At 39.6% G+C, this 22,660-nt stretch overlaps 2 protein-coding genes across 2 annotated transcripts; both read right to left on the bottom strand.

Annotated features, from left to right (window-relative positions):
* Positions 1–6,192: 6,192 nt before the first annotated feature.
* LOC150018287 (olfactory receptor 52E5-like) lies at positions 6,193–7,140 on the bottom strand. Its single transcript, XM_090267284.1, is given in 3 exon segments — positions 6,193–6,260; positions 6,263–7,001; positions 7,003–7,140. Coding segments are annotated over 3 exon segments (945 nt in total).
* Positions 7,141–14,090: 6,950 nt separating this feature from the next.
* LOC150018286 (olfactory receptor 56A4) lies at positions 14,091–15,032 on the bottom strand. The gene has a single exon (XM_090267696.1). The coding sequence runs from the start codon at positions 15,030–15,032 to the stop codon at positions 14,091–14,093; it is 942 nt and encodes a 313-aa protein (XP_090123822.1).
* Positions 15,033–22,660: the final 7,628 nt, after the last annotated feature.

The following is a 22,660-nucleotide window of genomic DNA, read 5'->3' as shown; positions in this document are numbered from 1 at the left end:
TCCGGCCAAGATGGAGGCATAGACTGACACGCTCTGTCTCCCTCTACAACTGAGAAGGATTACAACTACTGCAAAACCAAAAATAATAAGAAGTTCCTGAAAATAAAGCTACATGGAAGTCCAACGTATGAAGTCATAAACAAGTGGTGCTCCTCCAGACGGGTAGAAAGTGCAAATCCACAGCTGAGAAAAATCGAACTGTGCTGGAGGTGGCAGCCGCAGCAGTGAACAGTGGGACCCGGTAAGCAGATACCTGTATTTGAGGGGAGGAGAGAAGCACCTGGGAACTGGCCCCGGCTGCAAACCAGATCCGTCGGCTCATGATTCCAACGCTTGGGAAGGCAGACCCCATTGAGAGGCGGCCCTGTTCCTCAGCGGAGAGTAACAGTAGGAATCCATCTTGGACCCCGCCCCCACGCAAAGTGCCACAGTGTGGTGAGAAACGTCTCCAGGTTGTGACGAGCACACGGGGCTCTGCCAAATATAGCATAGGAGGTGTGACAGCGCCCCGCCCAATAAGGAAAGATAAACAAAACGGTCAGAATGGCAGAATTAATGACTGAAATACCAATCACACAGCTAACGAAAAAACAAATAAAAGCCTTGACCAATAAACAAATAGTGCATTTTTCTGAGGCTCAGTTCAGAGCTACAGTCATAAGGCAGCTTACAGACCTAACAACGGGGCAGAATCAAGAGAGGGAAGAAATGAAGGCTAGTCCTGCTGAAATTAACAAAAATACATACAATACAAGTGGTGAGGAAGGGAACGCCATGGATCAAATCAACAAATCGGAACATAGGGAGGGAACAAACAGTCAACCAATGCAGAAAAAGGAAACAAAAATTAAGGAAAGTGAGGAGAGGCTCAGAAACCTCTGGGACAGCTATAAGTGATTGAACATTCAAATTATTGGATTGCCAGAGCGTGAAGAACTAGAAATTGAAAAACTATGTGAAAAAATAATGAAGCAGAACTTCCCTGACTTGGGGAAGGAAGTGAACTTACAGGTCCAGGAAGCACAGAGAGTTCCAGATATGCTGGACCCAGGGAGGACCACACCAAGACACACTATAATCAAAATGTCAAAAAATAAGGATAAAGAGAGAATCTTAAAAGCAGCAAGAGAGAAGAAAAGAATCATGTACAAAGAGGTCCCAATTAGACTATCAGCTGACTTCTCAAAGGAGACCCTGCAGGCAAGAAGGGACTGGCAAGAAATATTCAAAGTAATGAAAATCCAAAACCTACAACCACGAATACTCTATCCAGCAAAACTGTCATTCAGAATAGAAGGGCAGAGAAAGTGCTTCCAGGACAAAGTAAAACTGAAGGAGTTCATTAGATCCAAACCACTGTTATATGAAATGTTAAAGGGACTTGTTTAGAGGAAGGAGGATCAAGACAATGAAATCTAAAATGAAAACTGCATCACAACAACCAACAACAGAAGCTAGGGAATTGAAACAAAGGCAAACTAAGTAGGCAACGAGAGTGGAAAAAGAACTATAGGTATGGGAAACATATTGGGGGGAGGTCAGTGGGGAGGAGGAAGGGAGGAAAGGGAGGGAGATGGTACAGGAATTAAGCATAGGAGAGAATGGAGTAGACAGGAAGAGGTTGAGAAGAACTATATGCACAACCAATGAACATGGACTAAAAGGGGGAGACAACTGGAGGGAGGGCTGCCACCAGGTGAAGGGGAGCAGAGGGAAAAGAAATTGGGACAACTGTAACAGCATAATCAATAAAACATTTTTTTAAAAAGAATAATATAGGAAAGGGTGAAGCCAAAGAACTTACATGCAGGACTGATGGACATGAACTAAGTGGGGGGAGGAATTGCTGAAAGGAAGGGAGGTACCAGGCAAAGTGGGAAAAGGGGGGAAATTGGGACAATTGTAATAGCATAATCAGTAAAATATACTTAAAATAAAAGAAAACTTTTCATTCACTTGGGGTAAGCAGCAGTGCACATACAAGAACTTTTCATTGGCTACATTTACCTTTTTGCTCTTTGTCACACTGCACACCAAAACAACCTGAATCATTTTTACACTTCCAGTCACACTGATCCAGTACATGGATGCCATCATATGAATCAGGTGATTAAGCAGAAAATGTCATGTACCCAGGATTCTCTGATAAGACACATGCACATGACAGGGTGGAAGATAAATACCACAAAGATTCAGGAGTTTGCCCCATTAAGGATGTTTTTACATTTCCAGTGGTGGGGAGCATGCTCAGACATCATCCCCATGTTAAGGGACAAATTATTGTAACTTGCACCTTCTACCACTAAGAAAGAAACCACTTTGGATTTTAGAAATAACACATAACACCCCTGAGAATTCTGGTCTAATGCATGATTTGTTTACCTGGTGACAATGAAGGCTGACAGTTTTGAATGGGACCAAGAGTAAGGGAGAATTCTGTAGCAGGTTCAGGCTGAGGTTCAAGCAACCTGCTTCTAGAACTGTAGGATGTGGGAGGTACAGTGGTGCTCCCAGTGTTAGTGGTAGATAAGGAGGCTGGGGATAGTCTCTGACAAGTCATAATATGAGTCCCAGAATAAACCCATAGAGTGTTTACATCAAAAAATGCAGCAGAGAGACATGCTTGGGCTCTGGTTGTTGCCAAAAAGCCCTGAGGAACTGGGAATGACTTTCGAAGGTAATAAAAGCCCACAAGATAAAAGGCCTGGTACCGTGGTTGGTTGTGAGGTCCACAGCAATCTTTCCAGGGAAGGAATGAAGGTTGTTATCCTGAAAGATGGCTAGAAGGGAGCTTAAGGCACAATGGAAAACCAGAAGGACTTGGAAAAGACAGGTGCGTACAGTCAAGGCTGAATGCCAGGTATGTGGCTCAGCTTCTGTGCCCTGAAGGGCAGAATGAAGGTCACCCTAAATGTTCCTTGCGTAAGTTCCAACAAAGCAGAACTAAAGATCATAAGTGATCATTTGCTGCTCTTGTTGTGTTTATGCAAATGAACAGGATAAATTAAAAATGGACTTAATGCAGTCCCTTTAATGACAAGGAGGGTAATCTTAGGGAGAAAAATTGTTATTCAAGGAAAATCACAATGATCAGTGGCAGACTATAAAGTAGTGCAGCTAACCATTTTTAAAGTTTCTTTTCATTTAAAATATGTTTTCATTTGAAAGTTAAACAATGTCTGTGGTATTATCAAAGATGTTTAATTTACAGGCAAGAAAAATGTCAAATGCCTTGCAACTGGATATCTTTCTGATAAGACAGTCTTACAGATTTAGAGACTTGTTTGTGGGTTGTTACAGAAATTAACATGTGTTTTCTGTTTTCAAAGGGAATAAGCCTATGACCTCATTACCTCAGTGATTGTCTGTATGTATAGGCCTCACTTAATCCTGTCTGCATTGCTGCCTCCTGAGACTCAATGGTTTGGCTGAACTAAGTGGCTGGGTTGGTGAAGTATGGGGTGGTCTATGGGCTTCACTTTTAAACTGGTTTCTCTTTTCTATCCTAATGGCTTGGAGAGTAAGGGCCCAGAGGTCTGAGAGGAGGGAAACCTAAAACATTTCCCTCAGCCCAAACTAAGTATAATGGGCAAAAGGGTTTTGGACAGGTAAGATGTGCCTGGCACACCTTCATCCAAAGAAGTCCTTTTTTTCCCTAATGTGGGACATTGAAAAATTAATCCCTGCCTTCTGTTATCTAGTGGTTATGGATTGAATAATGTCTTTTAACCCTGTTGCCAAATCCGATGCCCCCAGAATACAACAAGGATGCCTGCCTGTTAAACCAAGCACGCCATTGTCTGGGGACAGCCAACTGACCTGGAGTCTGCACGATCCTTCCCCATGTGGGAAGGCCACCCTGCCCTCCACACCCCCACTCTTATTAGGGATTTCTGGACCCAAGGATAGGTAGGACGACAACCATGTCCACCTTGAAGCAGCTAGAAGAGCTCGAGACCTTCGCCCATTGTCCTTTATAAGATTATAAAGGGTCTTAAGTCTGAGAGGGAGGGATTGTTATTTTTTATTGTTAAAATAATTAATTAATCATTTATTTATTTAAGAAAAAAAGAAGAAGAATATATGAAAGGGTGAAGTGGGAGAGCTTGTATATATGAGCCATGGGCATGGACTTAGGGTGGAGGATTGCTGGGGGACGGGGGGTGCTGGGTGGAGGGGAGCAAAGGGGAAAAAATTAGAACTATTGTAACAATATAATCAATAAAATATACTTTTTAAAAAATGCAGCAGAGAACTATCCACCATTCAAAACACAGCTCCAGTTGTCTGAAGCAAGAAGCAAAAAGGTTGTACAGACATAGCAGCAACCCATTCTATCAAAAGAATAGGATTTGGGCTGTTGCCTAGAGTTATGTAATGGGTTTTCCCAGTCCTCATTCTGTCTGCTTCATTTGAATGAAAGCCTTTTCTTCTCCTCACATCTATAGCCTCAGGGAGGCTCCCTGTGACCAAATAAAAGGGAAGAAAAAAGCTCAGTCCTAGGAATGAATGAATCAGCTCACTATGTGCAAGCTAAAAAATGCAATTTCCATCTTATAGCCTTAATCAAGGGCAAACCACAAAAATGGAGAAGGAGGGGGGAGCAATTGGGGAAAAATGGGACAACTGTAATTGAAAAACAAAAATAAAATAAAAAATAAAAATGGGTTCATATATATATATATATATATATATATATATATATATATATATATAAAAGAACTCTGAGCAGTCTATCAGGTCATTAGCTTGGTATAAAGAGAATTAGCAAGACTTGAACATCGCAGCCAAAGAAGTCTGGGGAGAAAGCACATGAATTTCCCCCTGGCATTTGGCACATGCAGACCTTAATAGTTCAGGGAAGTGGAGGCAACTAGAAGTAGTGATTTCTACAAGCACTGGTTGTCTGTGAGCACAATCTAGAATGGGCAATAAAAGAGGGAAGGAAAGAACATTATTGTAATCTCTGGACAAACTGCAGTGGCAGGAAGCACCTTCCTATTTTAAATCTTTCCTTAGAAACTATGACGGGCCACATCTTGAAGAACTAGTTACAGGACAGAACTAACAAACATAGAGATTAAGAAGATCTGACCAGTTGGGGATAGGCTGTAGCAGATGCAGTCAGTTCCTTGTCCTCACTTCTGCACTTAAATTACTCACCAACATATTTCGTCTGCCAACACCTCGTAGTGTGCCTTGGAGCGCCCTCTGGCGGTGGAAGCATGCTAGACTTGTGGTTGTGGCAGGCCTGAAGTGGCAGGGGATGAAAGGTTTGAGAAAGTTTTCAAACAATGATGGACAGAAGTTATGGCAATACCCTTCTAATCATTTTGATTATTACTTGGATATGTCTATTACTACAATTCTCTCCTGATTTGATTCAGTGGCCATCGTTTTAATAATGGGGACAGAAGCAGGTTACATTACATAAAATCCCTGCCATATATACTAGAGATATCTGAGATATTATTGAGGTCTCTTCTGATTCAGAATTTACCTGTACGGCTAGTGAGGTATGTGGATCACTAGGGAGTACTCCAGGAGCACTAGAGGCCATACTTAAGAGAATAATATTAAGGTAAGACATACTTGCTAAGGTAATGAGGTTACTTTTCTAGTTAACTTCTTTTTGAAAGTTGCACAGAAACCCATAAGTCCTCTCAATGGAAAAATTTTTGCACATAAATAACACATAACATCACTTATACATGACAAGTCTTCTGGCACTAGTTTCTATTAAACTTTTTAGCTTCATTGGTGAACTCATTAATTCTCATAGATTTCAAGTGTCAAATGGCCTTATAGAAATTTACAAATCTAGCTAATCCTGTTAAAGCAAGCCAACCTGTGGCAACCTTTGGCAAGTTTAGCCAATTGTGAAAACCAAAGTTGACTCACACAAACACAACACTGCTGTGTAGTGAGACAGTGAGCATGGATATGTGATGAGGGCAGGAAGATAATAATTTATGTGTCTCGTAAGCCTTTTTCAAGTTGGTTCAGAAAGTCAGTAGGCCTAATGCACAGGTTTAATGCAATAGTGTTTGAGTGTTTATAATACAAGCATTGTATTGGGCCTTGGTTTCTCTTTCTACCTGAATACAAATACAAATACATACATATATAATATATATATATATATATATATCATATTACCATACATATCATCATGACTGGGGCAGCTGAGTATCAAATACATTTAAGGTTCAGAATTCTTAGGATTTGCTCCCTGATCTGCTTTGTCCTGACCCCATAGAAACAGGATTGAGTGCAGGTGGAACAACCATATACAAATTGGCCAGAAATATATGAATATAGCCAGGGATGCTATGACCAAAGCTGTGGGTCAGAAATGAAAAAAATGCTGGGATGTAGAAGATGAGCATGACACAGACATGGGAGCCACAGGTGTTGAGAGCCTTGAATCGGGCATCCCATGATGGTAAATAGAACACTGTGTAGAATATCTTCATATAGGGGAAACTAATTACAATAATATCAATGAATCCCACAGAAAAGGCAACCATCCCCAACAAGTTGTTGAACCTTATACTGGCACAGGAAAGATGGGCAATGCCCATGTGTTTACAATAAGTGTGGGAAATGATTCAGGCACCACAAAATGACAACAGCAAGATGAGAAACACAAAAGGGACCATGAAGATTAAAGATCTCGCTATAATGACAATACCTAGAATGGCTACCACTTTGTTGGTGAGAATCGTGGAATATCTCAGGGGACTGCATATAGCCATGTAGCGATCTATGGTCATTACTGTCAGTACCCCGGACTCTAGGCCGGTGCAAGGGTGAATCATAAACATCTGTGCAAGACAGGCACCAAAAATAATTTCCCTTAAATTGAACCAAAAGGTGCCTAGCATCTTGAGGATAGTGGCAGTGGACAGGCTTAAGTCAGTGCAGGCCAGTGTGGCCAAGAAGTAAAACATGGGCTGATGGAGACTAGGCTCAGCCTGAACTATAAACAGGATTATAATGGTTCCCCAGGAGGGCAATCAGATATAGAGCACAGAAGGGAAAATCAATCCAAATATGAAAATTTTCCAGGCCTGGAATCCCCAAAGGAACTAAGGAAGAAGGATGGAGCTGGGTGGTGTTGTGATGAGCTATCTTCATGGTTGCTGGCCAATGTTCTTCATTCAGTTCATGACTCCCACCCCGTTCGTGTCATTTTTTTCAGGTCACAGAGATACATGGCATCAATTCTCTGATTTAATATTCAGCAGAAGACCCTGGAGTTAAAAATGATTTTAAAAATGTAAAAAGCTCCCAAATACAGAACTTATCAGATTCTTGACATTTTGTCTTTCTGTCCGAGATACATCCCAAAACTTGACGCTTTACTACAGACCCAGCAGTGATGGAATTTTAGTTCCATTTTAGTGGGACTTCTGTAATGTTACAATGGAGAATGAATTGAAGGGACAGGTTAGAGTTTGAAGTAAGCTGAGAGAAATATTGCTGACCTGATCTAAATAAATCATAATGGAGATGGCAAGGCAATGCTATATAAAATAAGTTGGCAGGAAACACGGTTTGATGTGATTTGGGGGGTAAAAGGAACTATTAAGTCATGTTTAATTTCCAGAATTCCATCTTTGGCACATGACTGAATATTGGTGTTATTCACAGCAGACCCTCCATATTACCCTGCCCAGGCTCTGTAGCTTCAGCGTCATCGCAAGATGTCGATTCAACACGGGAGGAGACAGATACCATGTTACTCCTGAGTTGGACTGCACAGCCATTCTCGGCGGTGCAGATGGACTCTTAAGAAGCTACACCATCGTCTCTCGAGACGGACGGCTGCCGACCGACCGACTGAGATATGGAACATAATAGGAGACATTTTTATTTGTTTATTTTAATTGACCAGTGAAGTTGTTGACGTCAGTTCTATAATGAGTAGATATGAAGTTCATATTGAATCAAGCACAAATTTTCAGCAGGCAGAACATGAGTTAAGCTTTCATCTTCACAGAAGCCCAATTTTCAGACATCATTAAGTTTATGAAACACTAAAAATTCCATGTGCATGTCTCTAGAAATAACAGTACCCTTACTGTAATTAAGACATAATATTTTTGTTTTTTTCCATGTTAAAACTATTTACAATATCTGGAAAGCTACATTTACATAAATACCACAACAGTGTATGAATCCCTTTGTGTTCTCAAAGCTTTCTCAGCTAAATAAAGAAGCAAGAGGTAGAGAAAAGAGCCTGTCACAGAGATAACAAATCAAATGCGTTTAGAGAAAAAAAAAATCTCATAAATGTGTAATACAGGGAGTCATAGATTCTCTACATATTTATGTTCCTATATGCTTTATATTTATGTCCAACTGCATTAAAATTTATTATAAAATAATTAAGCATTTTGGATGCTACCATTTGGAGTAGGGCATGAACATACTTTAGGATGGGCATTTTTCTGTCTAACAAATCTGTTTTATTTCTTTCTTCTATAAGTTACCCTAACAGGCTGAGATCTAAATGAGCACCCAACAATGGGCTTTTAAAAGAGCTTCATTTTATTGGTCCTACATCGTACTAAGAAAAGTGTGGTGATGTCACTACACATATCACTGACGTCCTCCAAACCCCCCCCCCACTTTGATCTCAACATCTTGATGTTTTTCCTTGGGATTGATGTCACTACGTGGAAATTATGGTTGTGTTTCTTCTTAGACAGTGCTTCAGCAGTTCATCTGCTTGTACAATATAAAATCTAAGAAGTCAAACTCAGTCCCAAGGTGACATGACACAAGATACAGTGTCAAACTTCTTAGAGTGGTTTTTTTTTTTTTCCTCTCTCCTGCCACCATAGATGGAAATTCGTTTCTTACTAGTTTATCTCTCCCAAGAATTCTGTATCAGAAGCAGAAATTTACTTCTCATTGACATACATTACATGCTCTTAAAAGCAACTGGCTTCAAAGAGGATCTAATTCTTATGAGTTTAAATGTTTTGTTTTGTATGTTAAAGTAAAATTTAGTCACACTGAGACTTAAAACATTTAGATTATTTTCAATGATTGTCCAAGGTAAGTCTGTTCATTTCACTTGCTTTTTTTCAGTTTATTTGCTACCTAAAAATAGTGATAGTTGCTCTTACTTTCTCGCTTTTGGTATGAAAGATGCCCATAATTAACTTTAAGAAATCTCTTTTATAGTTGCTACTTTTATCCAAGTACAACATCTGAAAAGGGGAATGATGTTGCCATCTGAATAACAAACCTTCGATGAATGCCATGATTAGAATCGAAGTATCTAAAGACACCTAAAAGGGGTATAACAACCCTCAGGAAAGCAGGACATGAGTGTTACTTACATATTCCTAGCTACAAAAATAACAAAAGAAAGCCACACAAACAGGGAAGAGATTGTTTAGTCATATAAACACAGGAATGAGAACAACAGGTTATATATTAGCCCATACCTGGGTATTGAGAGTATGATAAATTCTGCTAAAGAGGCACTCCGTTTCATGCAGCTGTGCTGATGTGGATTCTGCTTGTTTAGCTATTTCTAACATGAAATTGTTGAGATTCTTATTCTTATACAAAGAAACACTACTCAGTGAGTGTCAGAGTTGCCCCTGATGAAAATATTCAGCTAACAAAATTGATGATTATGTGCAGAGACACAGCTTTCAGTTGCCCAGAATTTTGGGATGATAGCCAAGTTGAATCCTTCTAGATTGGCTTGAAGCATGCTAATGCTTCACAGACATGGAACTCAAACAAGATGACAAATATCCAACACTTGACATGATATTTGGCACAGAACAGCAGAGCTACTTGTTCTGAACCTTGCAGTGTTGGTAACCTTGTACAAATCAATTGTGTAAAAACCTCTAGAGATTGATGACATCTCTAAGTAAGTTTGCCTTCTTGGGACATCTGTCAGCACATTCTGCTGTTTCCAACCATGTGCCACAGGTTACAGCACCTGCAAAATGCACTCGGTGACTAATGGGGTTTTTCTCTTATGTATTTTCTTCTCTGCTACTTAGAAATTACAGTCTTAATGACCTCACTCTGTCATTCATTTCCATTTAGATTACTCAGTTTCTAGGCTAAATGATATTGAGCAAAGCCTCAGATAAGTAAGGGAAGGGTTTAGTCAAAGAACCTGCATAAAAGACTCATGGACATGGACAACGGGGAGGGATATGATTGCGGGAGAGGGGGTGGGATGGGTGGGGGAGAGAAATTAGGGGAAAAGGGGACAACTGTAATTGAAAAACCAAAATATAAATAAATAAATAAATAAATAAAAATAAAAAAAATAAAAAGAAAAGCTCTCAAATGGTAGAAGATAATAAAGAATGATACTAAAAGTGAGGGTTCTGGAAGTTAAACACATTTGGAAAGAATAGAGTGAACAAAATTGAAAAGATGTGTTTCTATAGGTTTTATTATAGCCTTTAAATATACAAATGCAAGTATTCAGACTCTAAGATATAAGATTTTTGTAATTAAAGTATTAAATAATAAATTATAGTTAAATATTAAAATAAGCTTGCAGCATATTCTTAACTTATGACAGCAAGAAACTCATTTAATTAAACAGTTAAAGTTTAGTTTTTAGGAGAACATAATGTTATTCTGATGGAAAGTCTTGGTGTTCTGGGTTCTCTAAGTCTTTCTAAGACATAAATGTTTCAAGTGTTTATTTATTTAATATGTATTATTTACTTTATAGCTCATATTAGACGTGGGAATGCCTAAGATACATGGTGATGATAAAGAAACAGTCTTCATTCTAAGTAGCAAAAAAGACAATAAGCTTACAAAAATAATTAAATTAATCCAGGTAATGTATTATGAAAATAAAGTTAAATAGAATTTAAAATGTGCAATAAGAATACAAATGAAAATTTAAAAAAGAAATAAAGATAAACAGACACTTTTATAGAAGGTATGCAAGTGGTCAATAGCAAATGAGCAGGGAAATGAGAATTAATACCCCAAAATGATTCCATTTTATTCTCCTTAAACAGCTAAAGGGAATATGAATGACATTATAATATATTAAAGAAGATGTATACAGAATAGCTGAAAATCTCATACATTGGTAATTAGTATGTGAAATGTGTAACTACTTTGAAAAACTCTTTGGCATATTTTTTAGGAAGTGAAAAATACATCTTCACTATTATTCAACAACTCTACTTTGAAATACTTATCAAAGGAAAGTAATATCCAGTGGACATGTGAAACAGACAATTAAGTATATATGCCTAAAACTCAGGGAAAGTCATGGCTGTTTATAAATATTTGGGAGTCATCAGTGTATCATATGTTTGATACATATCATCATCATTGTAAGGAAGAATTAAAAGGAAAACTATAAAACAAAAATTAGCAATAAATATTCTTATTTATTATTCTTTTGATCAATATATTATGGTCCACAGCTGATAATAAAAAACATATAGGAATATGGTTGGTAATTCAATTCTATTTAAGTTGTTTGTATATGTGTCTCTGTGTGTATGAGAGAGAAAGAGGCAGAGAGAGACAGACCACTGGTCACTGAATATAGGGTATAACAAAGTCACAGACTATCTTCATAAAAATTAGGAATGCTCCATGCCACTCTCTCTCCCTCTATAATCAATATTAATTAATAATCATTTCCTTTATTCCATTTCTTTTGTTCAAGGACTTTATAGCTAATACCTCTGAGCCATCTTACTCTTTTCATTATCTCTTCCTCTGCCCTGATTTCTTTGCCTTTAGTTTCTACCTGGATTCCATTATTTAATGGGGAGTCAACTTACCAAATCTTTTAGCAGCTCCTCTATATTCTAGAAGGATCATCTGTTTGGATGTTACAGTATCTAGACTTTGTGAAGTGATAATTTATAGTCATTAAGAATTTATAGTGATAGTTCATACTTCCCAGATGCATTTGTCCCTTGGGATTCCTAAGGGCCTGAAGGATGGGAAAAAAAATGAGTTGTCAAACTAAAGCTGATTCTTTCCTCCATGTTAGTTCGGGTCAGTAGTCCGAGCATACTTTTGCATTGCATGTGGACTTTCTCCTACCCGAGATGATATTACATTAGAGGGGATCACTTTCTGTGAACAACAACCAATAGTGGTCAGAATGGAATAAGGAGAAATAAGTTCTCACTTTTTGAAATCATTCCATAATTTTTACAAGTTCCAACAAGGAATTCTGGCATATCAAGAATAGAAACTACTTACTATTATATTTTATGTAATAGGAAATAGGACTCAGAAAGATTAAGAGACATGATTAAGTCATAACAAATCAGTGCAAGAGAAGAAATTGAAATGCAAGTCTATTGAATTCTTAACCCAGTACACTTTCTAATGAGTGTTTCTAATATCCTTCTTTGTTCATGGGTTATTCATACAGATTTAACCTCAACATTTGTGCTACAAACCATGATAATAACAATGAGGCAGAGGCTGCTAGTTAGGCAGTTTCCTACAATTTCATTGCTTAAATGCCTTTGTAAGTCCTAGCCTAATGCTACTCTCAATGGTATTCAGAGAGGCAGTGGTAATATTCCCAGTCAAAGTTTGGAGGCTTGAGAACCAGAGCTCTGGTGGTGTAAGTCCTAGTCTTAGGGTAGGTAAAGACAAATTTCCCAGCTCTTCAAAGAAAGAAGTTCCAACTGAGACAGAGAGAGAGAGAGAGAAAATTCTCCTTTCTTTTACCTTTTTGCTCTTTTGGAGTCCTCAATGGATTATTATGCCTACCCACACTGCGGAGAACAATCTACTTTACTCAGTCTACTAATTCAAATATTAAACTAATACAATGGTATATGTGATTATATTCAATAAAACTAGAAAAAGTAAAATGATACACAAAAGGAAAAACACTGTAGAAATATTAAATTTTAATTAAATTCATTCAGCAAAAATAAGCTTCAATACAAAAAAGGTAGGATAGTCCAATTGAGAAATTATTCAAATGTTATTTGAAAAATGCTGAACTTGAAACTGTCTTCCTCAAAGGAGATAGGTTGCTACTGCAAAATATTTCTTGGAAATATTGGATTAATGTGTGGCATCATTAAGAAGGGATTAAAAAATAGTGAAACACACTTATATGTGAAAATTCAATCCCAGAGCTTCCATGTCTGAAACACTGTTGACAGAAATACCAGCCATAGCTTGGGTTGGAGGCTGAAGCAAACAGGACAATAAAGGGAAAGAATAGAACAGTTGATTTGTATCTATAAAACAGGTCAGAGTGGAATAGGGATGTTATCTGAAATTTGATCAAAAGTTCTAAGGTCCTTATAGGCCAATGAGATGGAAAAAAGTAAAACTTTAAAGTCATAAAAATTAAGATAATGAATAAAAGAACATATAACATGTCAAACAATACAACCCCTTCACCAGTCTCATCCCATCCACAGAAAAACTAAAAAGTTGTCAAAAAAAAAAACAAAAAAAAAAACTGAAGAAAGAACATCCTCGTAGAAAGAAAGAAAAAATTTTAAATGCTATACTTAAAGAGTTTGTACAGACAGAAAATCTTAGCAAGATTGAGGAGTCTCTGAGGAGTTGGAAGAGGGCATGGCTTCCATAGGTGCCAGAGAAAAATCAGAGATATTCAGGATAAAACAACCCCAAGAGCCTAACTTTTACTTCAACTCAAAAAACAATTCACAACACAAAAGCCATGACTGAATCAGGAGACAGGCGAGGCATCTATGGCCTTTGTAATTCAGGAGACAGTCAGATCTTTTTAAATTGATTGTATAAAGTTTGTTTCCTTAGTGGCCAAACACTCCCATTCCCACTGCATTTTGCTAAAGCTTGGCAAGACCTTGGTTAAGAATTTGATCTAGGATATTTCCTAAGTAATCAGAAAATCCAGGAAACTAAGGTTTCCTTTGAAGCAATAAGAAACAAAGATTCACAGAGGAATGTTTACATTGTTGTCTGAAATATTACAAAAAAGGAGAATCAAAACTTATTCCACAATTAAAAGTGAAATTTTTGTTCCAACATGAAAATAATTCCTGATTTTATTAACAATTCCAAAGATAGACCTGATCCGTTTTTGCCTATTACAACCTCTTCAGCAGCTTCAGGATTCCCTGTTTGATCTCCTTAGTTCTCACACCATAAACAATGGGGTTCAAAGCTGGGGGGATCAGGTGGTGCAAGATATTGAGTAGGATAGGGACATCTGGGGGAATTCTCTTCCTGGCCAGGTTAGTGATGACCAGAACCAGCAGGACTGTGCTGAAGAAGAGGATGAGGATGAAGTGGGAACCACATGTGCTCAGGGCCTTGACTGCAGCACCCTCAGCCTTGATCCCTAACACAGCTTTCAGGATGAAGGAGTAGGAGAGAACAATAAGGATGAGGTCGGAGCCCAGTAGGGTCCAGCCTGTCACAAACTGGTAGAGCCGGTTGAAGGTGATGTCATCACAGGAGAGTTTGGACACCGAAAGGTTCGTGCAGATGCAGTTCTTGATAATGTTCTCTGCACAATATCTGAGTCGGGAAGAAAGGATTGGAACAGGAAGGGAAAATAGAGCATTCCGGGCTACAACAAACATAGTAGCTCTAGCCACAAATTGGTCAGTTATGATGGACGGGTATCGTAGTGGGTGGCAGATGGCCACATAGCGGTCATAGGCCATGACCATGAATGTGCAGGACTCCATGGTTAAAAAACTGTTCATGATGAACATCTGGAGGAAGCAAGCAGAGAAACTGATGGACCTGAGGTCAAACCAGAAGATGGCCAGGACCTTGGGGATGACGGTGAGGCAGAGCACAATGTCCAGCAGAGAGAGGAGGCTGAGCAGGTAGTACAAGGGCTCGTGCAGAGAGGCCTCCAGCCAGATGGTGATCAGTAGGGTGGCATTGGCCCCCATGGCCAGGAGGAAGAGGAGGCCGAGGGGCAGGGACAGCCAGTGCTGCCAACTCTGGTAGTTAGGGAAGCAGATAAGGAAGAATTCGGAGACTGGAGCAGTGGAGCAGTTGCTGAGTGAGGTCATGTAAAGAATCCTGTACAAACTAGGGATTCAGAGTCCCTTAAAATGTAGAACAGAATATGTTACCATTGAAAGTATATGATCTGGGTGCAGTGGAATTCAATTTCCATTGGGGTTTTTAACCTGTCCCAATGAAGTTTTTAGTTATTTTTTTATTTATTTTTTTCTGACAAATAAGCCAACATGTATTTAACCAATCCCCTTGTTATACATTTAGTTTGTTTTCAGATTATCCCTGCTTCAATGGAGTTTTCAAATTATCATCATCATTAATCATCACTGACATTTAATTGAACACTTGTCACGTGCTAGGCATTATGTAGAATGTTTATACTCACAATCTTACTTTATCTCTTAAAAAACACATAAGAGACTTTAGGCCAAGAGGGAGGCATAGACAGATACACTGCATCTCCCTCCACAACTAAGAAGGAATACAACTACCTCAAAACCAGAAACAACCAGAAGTTCCAGAAAATCAAACTGCATGGAAGTCCAGCAAACAAAGATATAAAGAAGAAATGCTCATCCAGACAGGTAGGAGGGGCGGTGCTGGGTTGGAGAGGACACAGTGTGGTGGCAGCGGCAGCAGCAAGCCAGCAGAGTGTGCAGTCACACATTTTAAAGTCAGGAGGAACACCTGGGGAGCATTCCCAGCTCCTCACTAGACCTAGCAGCTCACGGTCCCAGCACCAGGAAAAGTCAAGCCTCATTGCTTCTGACTGTGCAGATCAGTGGGGGTTGGGATGGAGGAAGAAACTACCGGTCTCTCAGCAGAGTCTGACTGTTTAAAGGGCCCCCATGATCCTATAACGTCCGCTGACCCACCCACTCAGGGAACGACAGCCAGGGAAGCAGCTAGTGGGGTGCCAGTCCAGTGCAAAAGTGGAAGAGGTGCCTGGAAAAGGAGTGAGTGCTAGGCAGGTGTCATTGTTCCTTCTCGGACCCCTCCCCCACATACAGCTCCACAACGTGGTGAAACAGGTCGCCCTGTACTGACGAATCCCTAAGACTCCGCCTCTTACAACAAACAGGAGTGACAGCTCTACCTGGGACGTGGAGGCAAACAAACACAGGAGCCTGTCAGAATGAGGAGACAGAGAAGTATGGCCCAAAAGGGGTAACAGATCAAGGTTCCAGTCAGAGAACTAAGCAATGAGGAGATAGCCAACCTAACAGATGCAGAATTCAAAACTCCGGTGATAAAAATGCTCACAGGCTTGACAGATATTCTTGAATATGGCAAATGCATAAGGGAAGAAGTGAAGGCTATGCTAAGTGAAACGAAGAAAAATCCACACAAAACCAATGATGAAGGGAAGGAAACCGGGATTCAAATCAATGACTCGGAACATAAGGAAGAAAACAACAGTCAACCAGTGCAGAATGAAGAAGCAAGAATTGAAAAAAATGAGGATTACTTCCCAAATTTTGTGAAGGAGTTGGACATACAAGTCTGGGAAGCACGGAGGGTCCCAGGTAAGCTGGACCCAGAGGGGACCACACCAGGATGCATCATGATTGAGATGCCAAAGGTGAAAGATAAAGACGGAGTCCTGGGGGCAGCAAGAGAGAGGCGGAGAGTTGCCTACAGGGGGGTGCCTATAGGATTATCAGGTGATTTCTCAGAGGACACTTTGCAGGCAGGAAGGGACTGGCAAGCAGTATTCAATGTGATGAAAGGCAACCTGCAACCAGGATTACTCTATCCAACAAGGCTATAATTTGGAATGGAAGAGCAGATAAAGTGCTTCCCAGACAAGGTAAAGCTAAAGGAGTTCATACCGCCAAGCCATTATTATATGAAATGTCAAAGGGACTTACTTAAGAAAAACAAGATCAAAACGATGAACACTAAAATGACAACAAACTCACAGCTATCAACAACTGAATCTAAAAAATAAAAACAAAATCCAACTAAGCAAACCAGAATAGAAACAGAATCATAGGTATGAGAATCATTTGAAGAGTTATCAGCTGGGAGGGGGGAGGGGGAGAATGAGGAAATTGTGCAGGGATTAAGAAGCACAATCAATTGGTACAAAATAGACAGGGGGGAGTTAAGAATAATATTGGAAAAGGTGAAGCCAAAGAACTTATATGCACGACCCATGGACATGAACTAAAGGGGGTGGGATTGCTGGATGAAAGGGGGGTACTGGGCAGAGGGGATCAAAGGGAAATAAATGGAACTACTGTAACAACATAATCAATAAAATATACTTAAAAAAAACGTAAGAGTAGCTAATACTGTTATAATGAAAGGGTACAGGTAACAGGGAGCAGAGGAGTTCGAATAGAATCAGTGAATCAGTAAGTGGTGAAGGACCATGGAATCTGACTCAGTGTCCATGCTTCCAGCCACCACACAAGATTTAGACTCAACCAGAACAGGTTCTTAACTAATCCCTTCCTTCCTTCAATGTAAAAGGGGTAGCTATATGGAGAGCTCTGTTACCTTACTCCATTCAATTGGGCAAAGACTGACATCAAGATTCCATATTTTCACTCATCAGAAAATATTGGTTTAGAAGTAGAGCAGCCCTTGGCCTTACCCAAGGCAGTGATTTCTTTCAGCCCCAAAGAGGATTCCAGTTTAAAGATATAATGTTTATCATTCTCTTACTGGATTATTTGCTGTTATCATTGTGAAGGTTCTTCTCTTATTTGGATCCTTTAGAAGGGCCTCTGAATTTCCTATTGTGGTGAGAGAGACAGTCAGTCGTCGGCAGCCGTCCGTCTCGAGAGACGATGGTGTAGCTTCTTCAGAGTCTATCTGCACCGCCAAGAATGGCTGTGCAGTCCGACTCGGGAGTGACATGGTATCTGTCTCCTCCCGTGTTGAATCGACATCTTGCGATGACGCTGAAGCTACAGAGCCTGGGCAGGGTGATATGGAGGGTCTGCTGTTGCCCATGCAGCAGACCCCCCCTCTCTTCGCAGCTGAAGGGTCCAAGGGAAAGACGGAGTCGATACAGCTTGGGTTCAGGTGCGCCGCAGGAGTTGCCGGTGTTGACTACAACGTTAAACCGCCTTAGGGACTCCGGCTCCGGATTTTCTGTCGGGGTTTACTCCCTTAGCCTTTCCCCTGAAGAGGTATGCCGCAAGGCAGCGGAGGTTTTTTGGAGTCAGAGTTTTCCTTCTCTGGGTGAGAGAGACAGTCAGTACTGAGAGAGATACAGCAGGGGATTCACCAAAGGCAGAATGGAAGCTAGCTAGTGTGTAGATGTAGGCATATAAACCCATAAGAATACAATTATCTGGTAAGCAAAACTGCCTATAATTCCTTGGGGCCAGGATCCACATTTTCCAGCATATGGAATCTATGTTCCGCAAACTCATGTGCTTTGATTCTAGGTATTTCTTTAGTTGGGTACTGTCTTATCTCCCTTACTGTTAAATGAAGTAGAGTTGCCAGATACTAAGAAGCATCACTGTTATGGCTGTCACATCAAAAAATCAGAAGAAAGCCAAGGATTGATGGCAGGAGGAGAGAGGGAGCCCAGGAGCTGTATAATCAGTACAGTTGTTATTACCAATCCTGCTCAACCATTCCACCTGATAGTCTCTTCCAGGAGGATAGAGAGTGTGTGAGACAGTATCAGACTGATTTCCGAGAAGGTAAGATCCAAGGACTTTTATTTTGAATATATCATACTTTCCAGATATAATACAAATACACAGACACACACAACTTTTTACCCATTGTAAGGCTTTAAGAAACCAAGGATTCTGAGGTTAAAACAGGGGTAGGGACAATAATGTATCAGTTCTGTCCTATAGTTTCTATGTGATTATAAAAGTGACCCTCTCTGTCAATCAGAGAAATAAGGATAGAAAATATACCTGCTTTTCTGAAAATGTACTTCCTTTTCAATAGTCTAAAGTTCTTGATCTTCAGGGTGACTTGATCTATTTGAACAAGTGAGAAAATAGTCAGTGCCTTTCTTGTACTGGTCTTAATGTTAAGCATGCTAATATGCAGCATAAATTTAAGGAAAAGATTCTGAGAACTAAATAGAAAAAAACTGGGAAAAAAGCACTTATAATGCAGTATAGTTGTGGCTCTAATAAAGATGATCTTACAAATAGTGGGAAAAAGACAGGAATACAGATGAATAAAGTAATGTGCTGTGGTTAAATAGTTGATCTCAAACAGAAATTTTAAGTCTGGCTCTTATACTTATTCATGATCTTGATATCAAGTTTTATCATGTATGAAATAGATAAATGATATTTAAGTTTAAGGTGTTATTGTGTGGAGGGAGAGTGTCTATCATTTCCTGAGGTCCCATTAGGCCCAGAGATACAACAAGCTGAGGGCATCAGACAAGAATATAAAAAGAGGCAACGTTCACCTATGGGAGAAGGGATACATCCTTATAGATAATGGTAGGAAAAGAACAGCCTGCCTAGGTGCATGCTCAGTAATTATTAGTGATGAGGTGTAGGGGCTCATAGATCTGACTTCTTTGGGGGAAAGAGGTAGGAAGGCAGAGTGTTAGAAGACAATGATCAAAGATATGCAGTGGCATCAGCAGCTATGTGAGGTCCACCTGGTAGCAGGCCTGTTTTGTACACTGTATGGAACCCAGATGATTTGAAACAGGGGATTTGTTCTATGCAAAGAAACTTATGTCATTACTTACTTGTTTAGAATGCCAAACTCTGGAGGGATCAAATAGGGAGAAAAATATACAACGTGAAGGAAAATCTTTGTCCTAATATTCACTGAACTGGCATTTCCATTCTTCATATTTTCATTTTTCCCCCACTAAAAAAAATTTTTTGTTTGTTTTTCCATTACAGTTGTCTCACTTTTTTCCCCCTCTTGCTTCCCTGCACCCTGCCCCTCCCTTCCCCCACACCCCCACTATTATTAGGGTTTTCAGGACCCAAGGGTAGGTAGGACGATGACCATGTCCAGCTTGAAGCAGCTAGAGGAGCTTGAGACCTTCGCCCATTGTTCTTTACAAGATTACAAAGGGTCTTAATATCTGAGAGGGAGGGATAGTTATTTTTTACGAACCATGGGTATGGACTTGGGGGGGGATTGCTGGGGGAGGGAGATGCTGGGTGGAGGGGAGTAAAGGTGAGAAAATTGGAACTATTGTAACAATATAATCAATAAAATACATTTAAAAATATTTTAAAAAAAAGAAACAGGGGATTGATGTGATATAGATGGAACAAAGAGGAATAACACAGAGGGTAAGGACTTTCTTTCTGGAAAGTCCTGAATGGTTCAAAGAAGAAGTGATCAGGAGCTGAATAAAGGCCATGCACATGGAGAAAAAAGGCTGTATTTGAAGGGTGGGGGGAATATAGAATTTAGTGTAAGAAAGGTTGAGGGGACAGAGAGAGACTGGAGTCAAGATTGTCACTGAGGATGTTTAAAATATCGTTTTTAAAAAAGGATATTTTATAGATACAGAGAAGAAATGTCCCTTTCAGACCTCCTGTAGCACAGATATATTATCTCAGGTGGTGATATACTTTCAACTCTGTTTTACAGTTCCTTTTAAAGTTTTAAATAGCTGGGACCATTTTTCCTCTCTGTCTGTATTCTCCTTGGTAAAACTGAGGCCTCCTGATTTGAGAAATGAGGATTTATTGGCTATCTGGGCAGTATTTCCAGCCACAATACCCTAGTGCTATTAGTTTGTATTCATGGACTGATATTCACAAAGAATTTTTAGTGGTTCCTCGTTCTAAGAGCAATGAACAAAACATAGTCTCTGGTTATAAAATGTTGACAATCTGGGAAAGCCAGACAAGTACTGAATTAACCAAATAACAGCAGAAGTTCCAAGCTCAACTACGATTACCTAGAAAAGGAATGGTCACTTTGGCTCATAGAAGAATTTGACTAGTGCAGAAAGGAAGATTCTGGCACAACCAGGCACAGAGTCTTGACCTCCTAGCTATGGCATGGGTGGGAGTCTCTGATCCTACAGAAGTTGTATGTCCACAGTTCAACTTAACCTCAACTCTGAATCAAATAGCAGCTTTAGGTCAGTCTGTGCCATTCACCCTTATACCAGGATCTCAGTATCTTGGCAGCTTTGGCATCTATGCCCTATTGAAAGAGTTCCATTTCCTGTACATACTAGGCTCCCAAATGTCCCTCCTGTTAGCATTGTCTTCTTCCTCATAATTTCCCTGGACCCTGCTTGAGACTCACCACTTCAGAAGGCTGTACCACTGCTGTTTCTGGCTGTTGGAAAAAGCACCTAGACTGGTCCCTCCAAGGACTCTGAAAGCTGATTTTATGGGCCCTGGCTGTGCTATGGGCTTTCCCTCCCCATTGCTCAAGGATGTGTTCCCTTGTCAGGCACCTGTACCCTGAATCTCTGTGGTCTATTTCTCAAGAGAGTATATCACAACAAGCTTAATTTAGCATTGTGACTAGAGTGTGGGAAAAAGATATCAAAGGCTCTTGGGGGGGGATCTATATAAAGAAAAAGAAACTCTGGGAAAAGAAAGGGGGGAAATTTAGTAATGAGAATTCCTCAGGAAAAGTTTCTGTGGATAGACCTGTGGGTAAGAACTGAAACTATCCTCAGCACTGCAAATATAGAGGGAGATGATAGAAGAACATTAACTGATATTTTATTAATTCTCATAACAAACTAATGAGATACATATTACAGTCAACAACTATAGTTAACAACTTCTGATAAAGAATAAAAAATATACATGTTATGGGTTAAAATGTGTCCCCCTAAAAAGAAACATGTCCCCCCAAAAGATAATCGCCAGGTACCTATAAGTTTGACCATATTTACAAAGACGGTTATTGTTGATGTGATCCAGTTAGCAGTTCCCAGTTAACAAAAAAATTGATGAACTTCATTTCAGCCAAACCCTGACTGTGTATCTCATGGTTTCCCTTTAAAATGTGTTTGTAAGAAGATGGTTAGCAGAATCTATTTTTGGTGGGTTCTGGGCTTTTGTTTTTGTCTCCTCACACCCAGAAATTACCAAATTTTTGCTGCATTTTATACTGATTTCTTCACGTTTAGTAAGTCCTCAGCGTAGATGTAGCTTTAAGTCCTGGGTTTATATCTTAGTTTTCGCCTTCTAGACATTTATCTTTCCACCTTAACCCATTACTATATTTAAAACTATTTTTCTATGTTATTAATTCAAGCAGCTTTTTAAATAGTTTATTTTTTATTGTACTTTTACCATTACCACTTATGCCCCTTATACCCTCTTCTACCTCCATCCACCCTCATCCCCTTGGCAATCACCACACTGTTGTCCATGCCCATGAGTTCTTTTTCTTTTTGGTTTGAACCTCCTACCCAGAGATGTCCACCTGCTCCCTATCTCTAAGACGGTCTCTATTTTGCTTGTGAATTCAGTTTGTTCATTCAGTTTCACATATGAGTGAAATTGTATGGTACTTGTCTTTCTCTGACTGGCTAATTTCACTTAGCATAATGTTCTCCAGGTCCATCCATGCTGTCACAAAGGGTAAAATCTTTTTTATGGCTGAGTAGTATTCCGTTCTGTAAATGTACCATAGCCGTTTTATCCATTCATCTACTAATGGACACTTGGGCTGCTTCCAAATTTGGCTATTGTAAATAGCGCTGCAATAAACATAGGTGTGTATCAAGTAG

Source organism: Furipterus horrens, unplaced genomic scaffold (genome assembly GCF_987537825.1).
Source record: "Furipterus horrens unplaced genomic scaffold, mFurHor1.1.pri manual_scaffold_2, whole genome shotgun sequence".
NCBI classification, from domain to species: Eukaryota; Metazoa; Chordata; class Mammalia; order Chiroptera; family Furipteridae; genus Furipterus; species Furipterus horrens.
The sequence above is the reverse complement of the archived record's forward strand: the minus strand, read 5'-3'. Positions and strand labels throughout refer to the sequence as shown.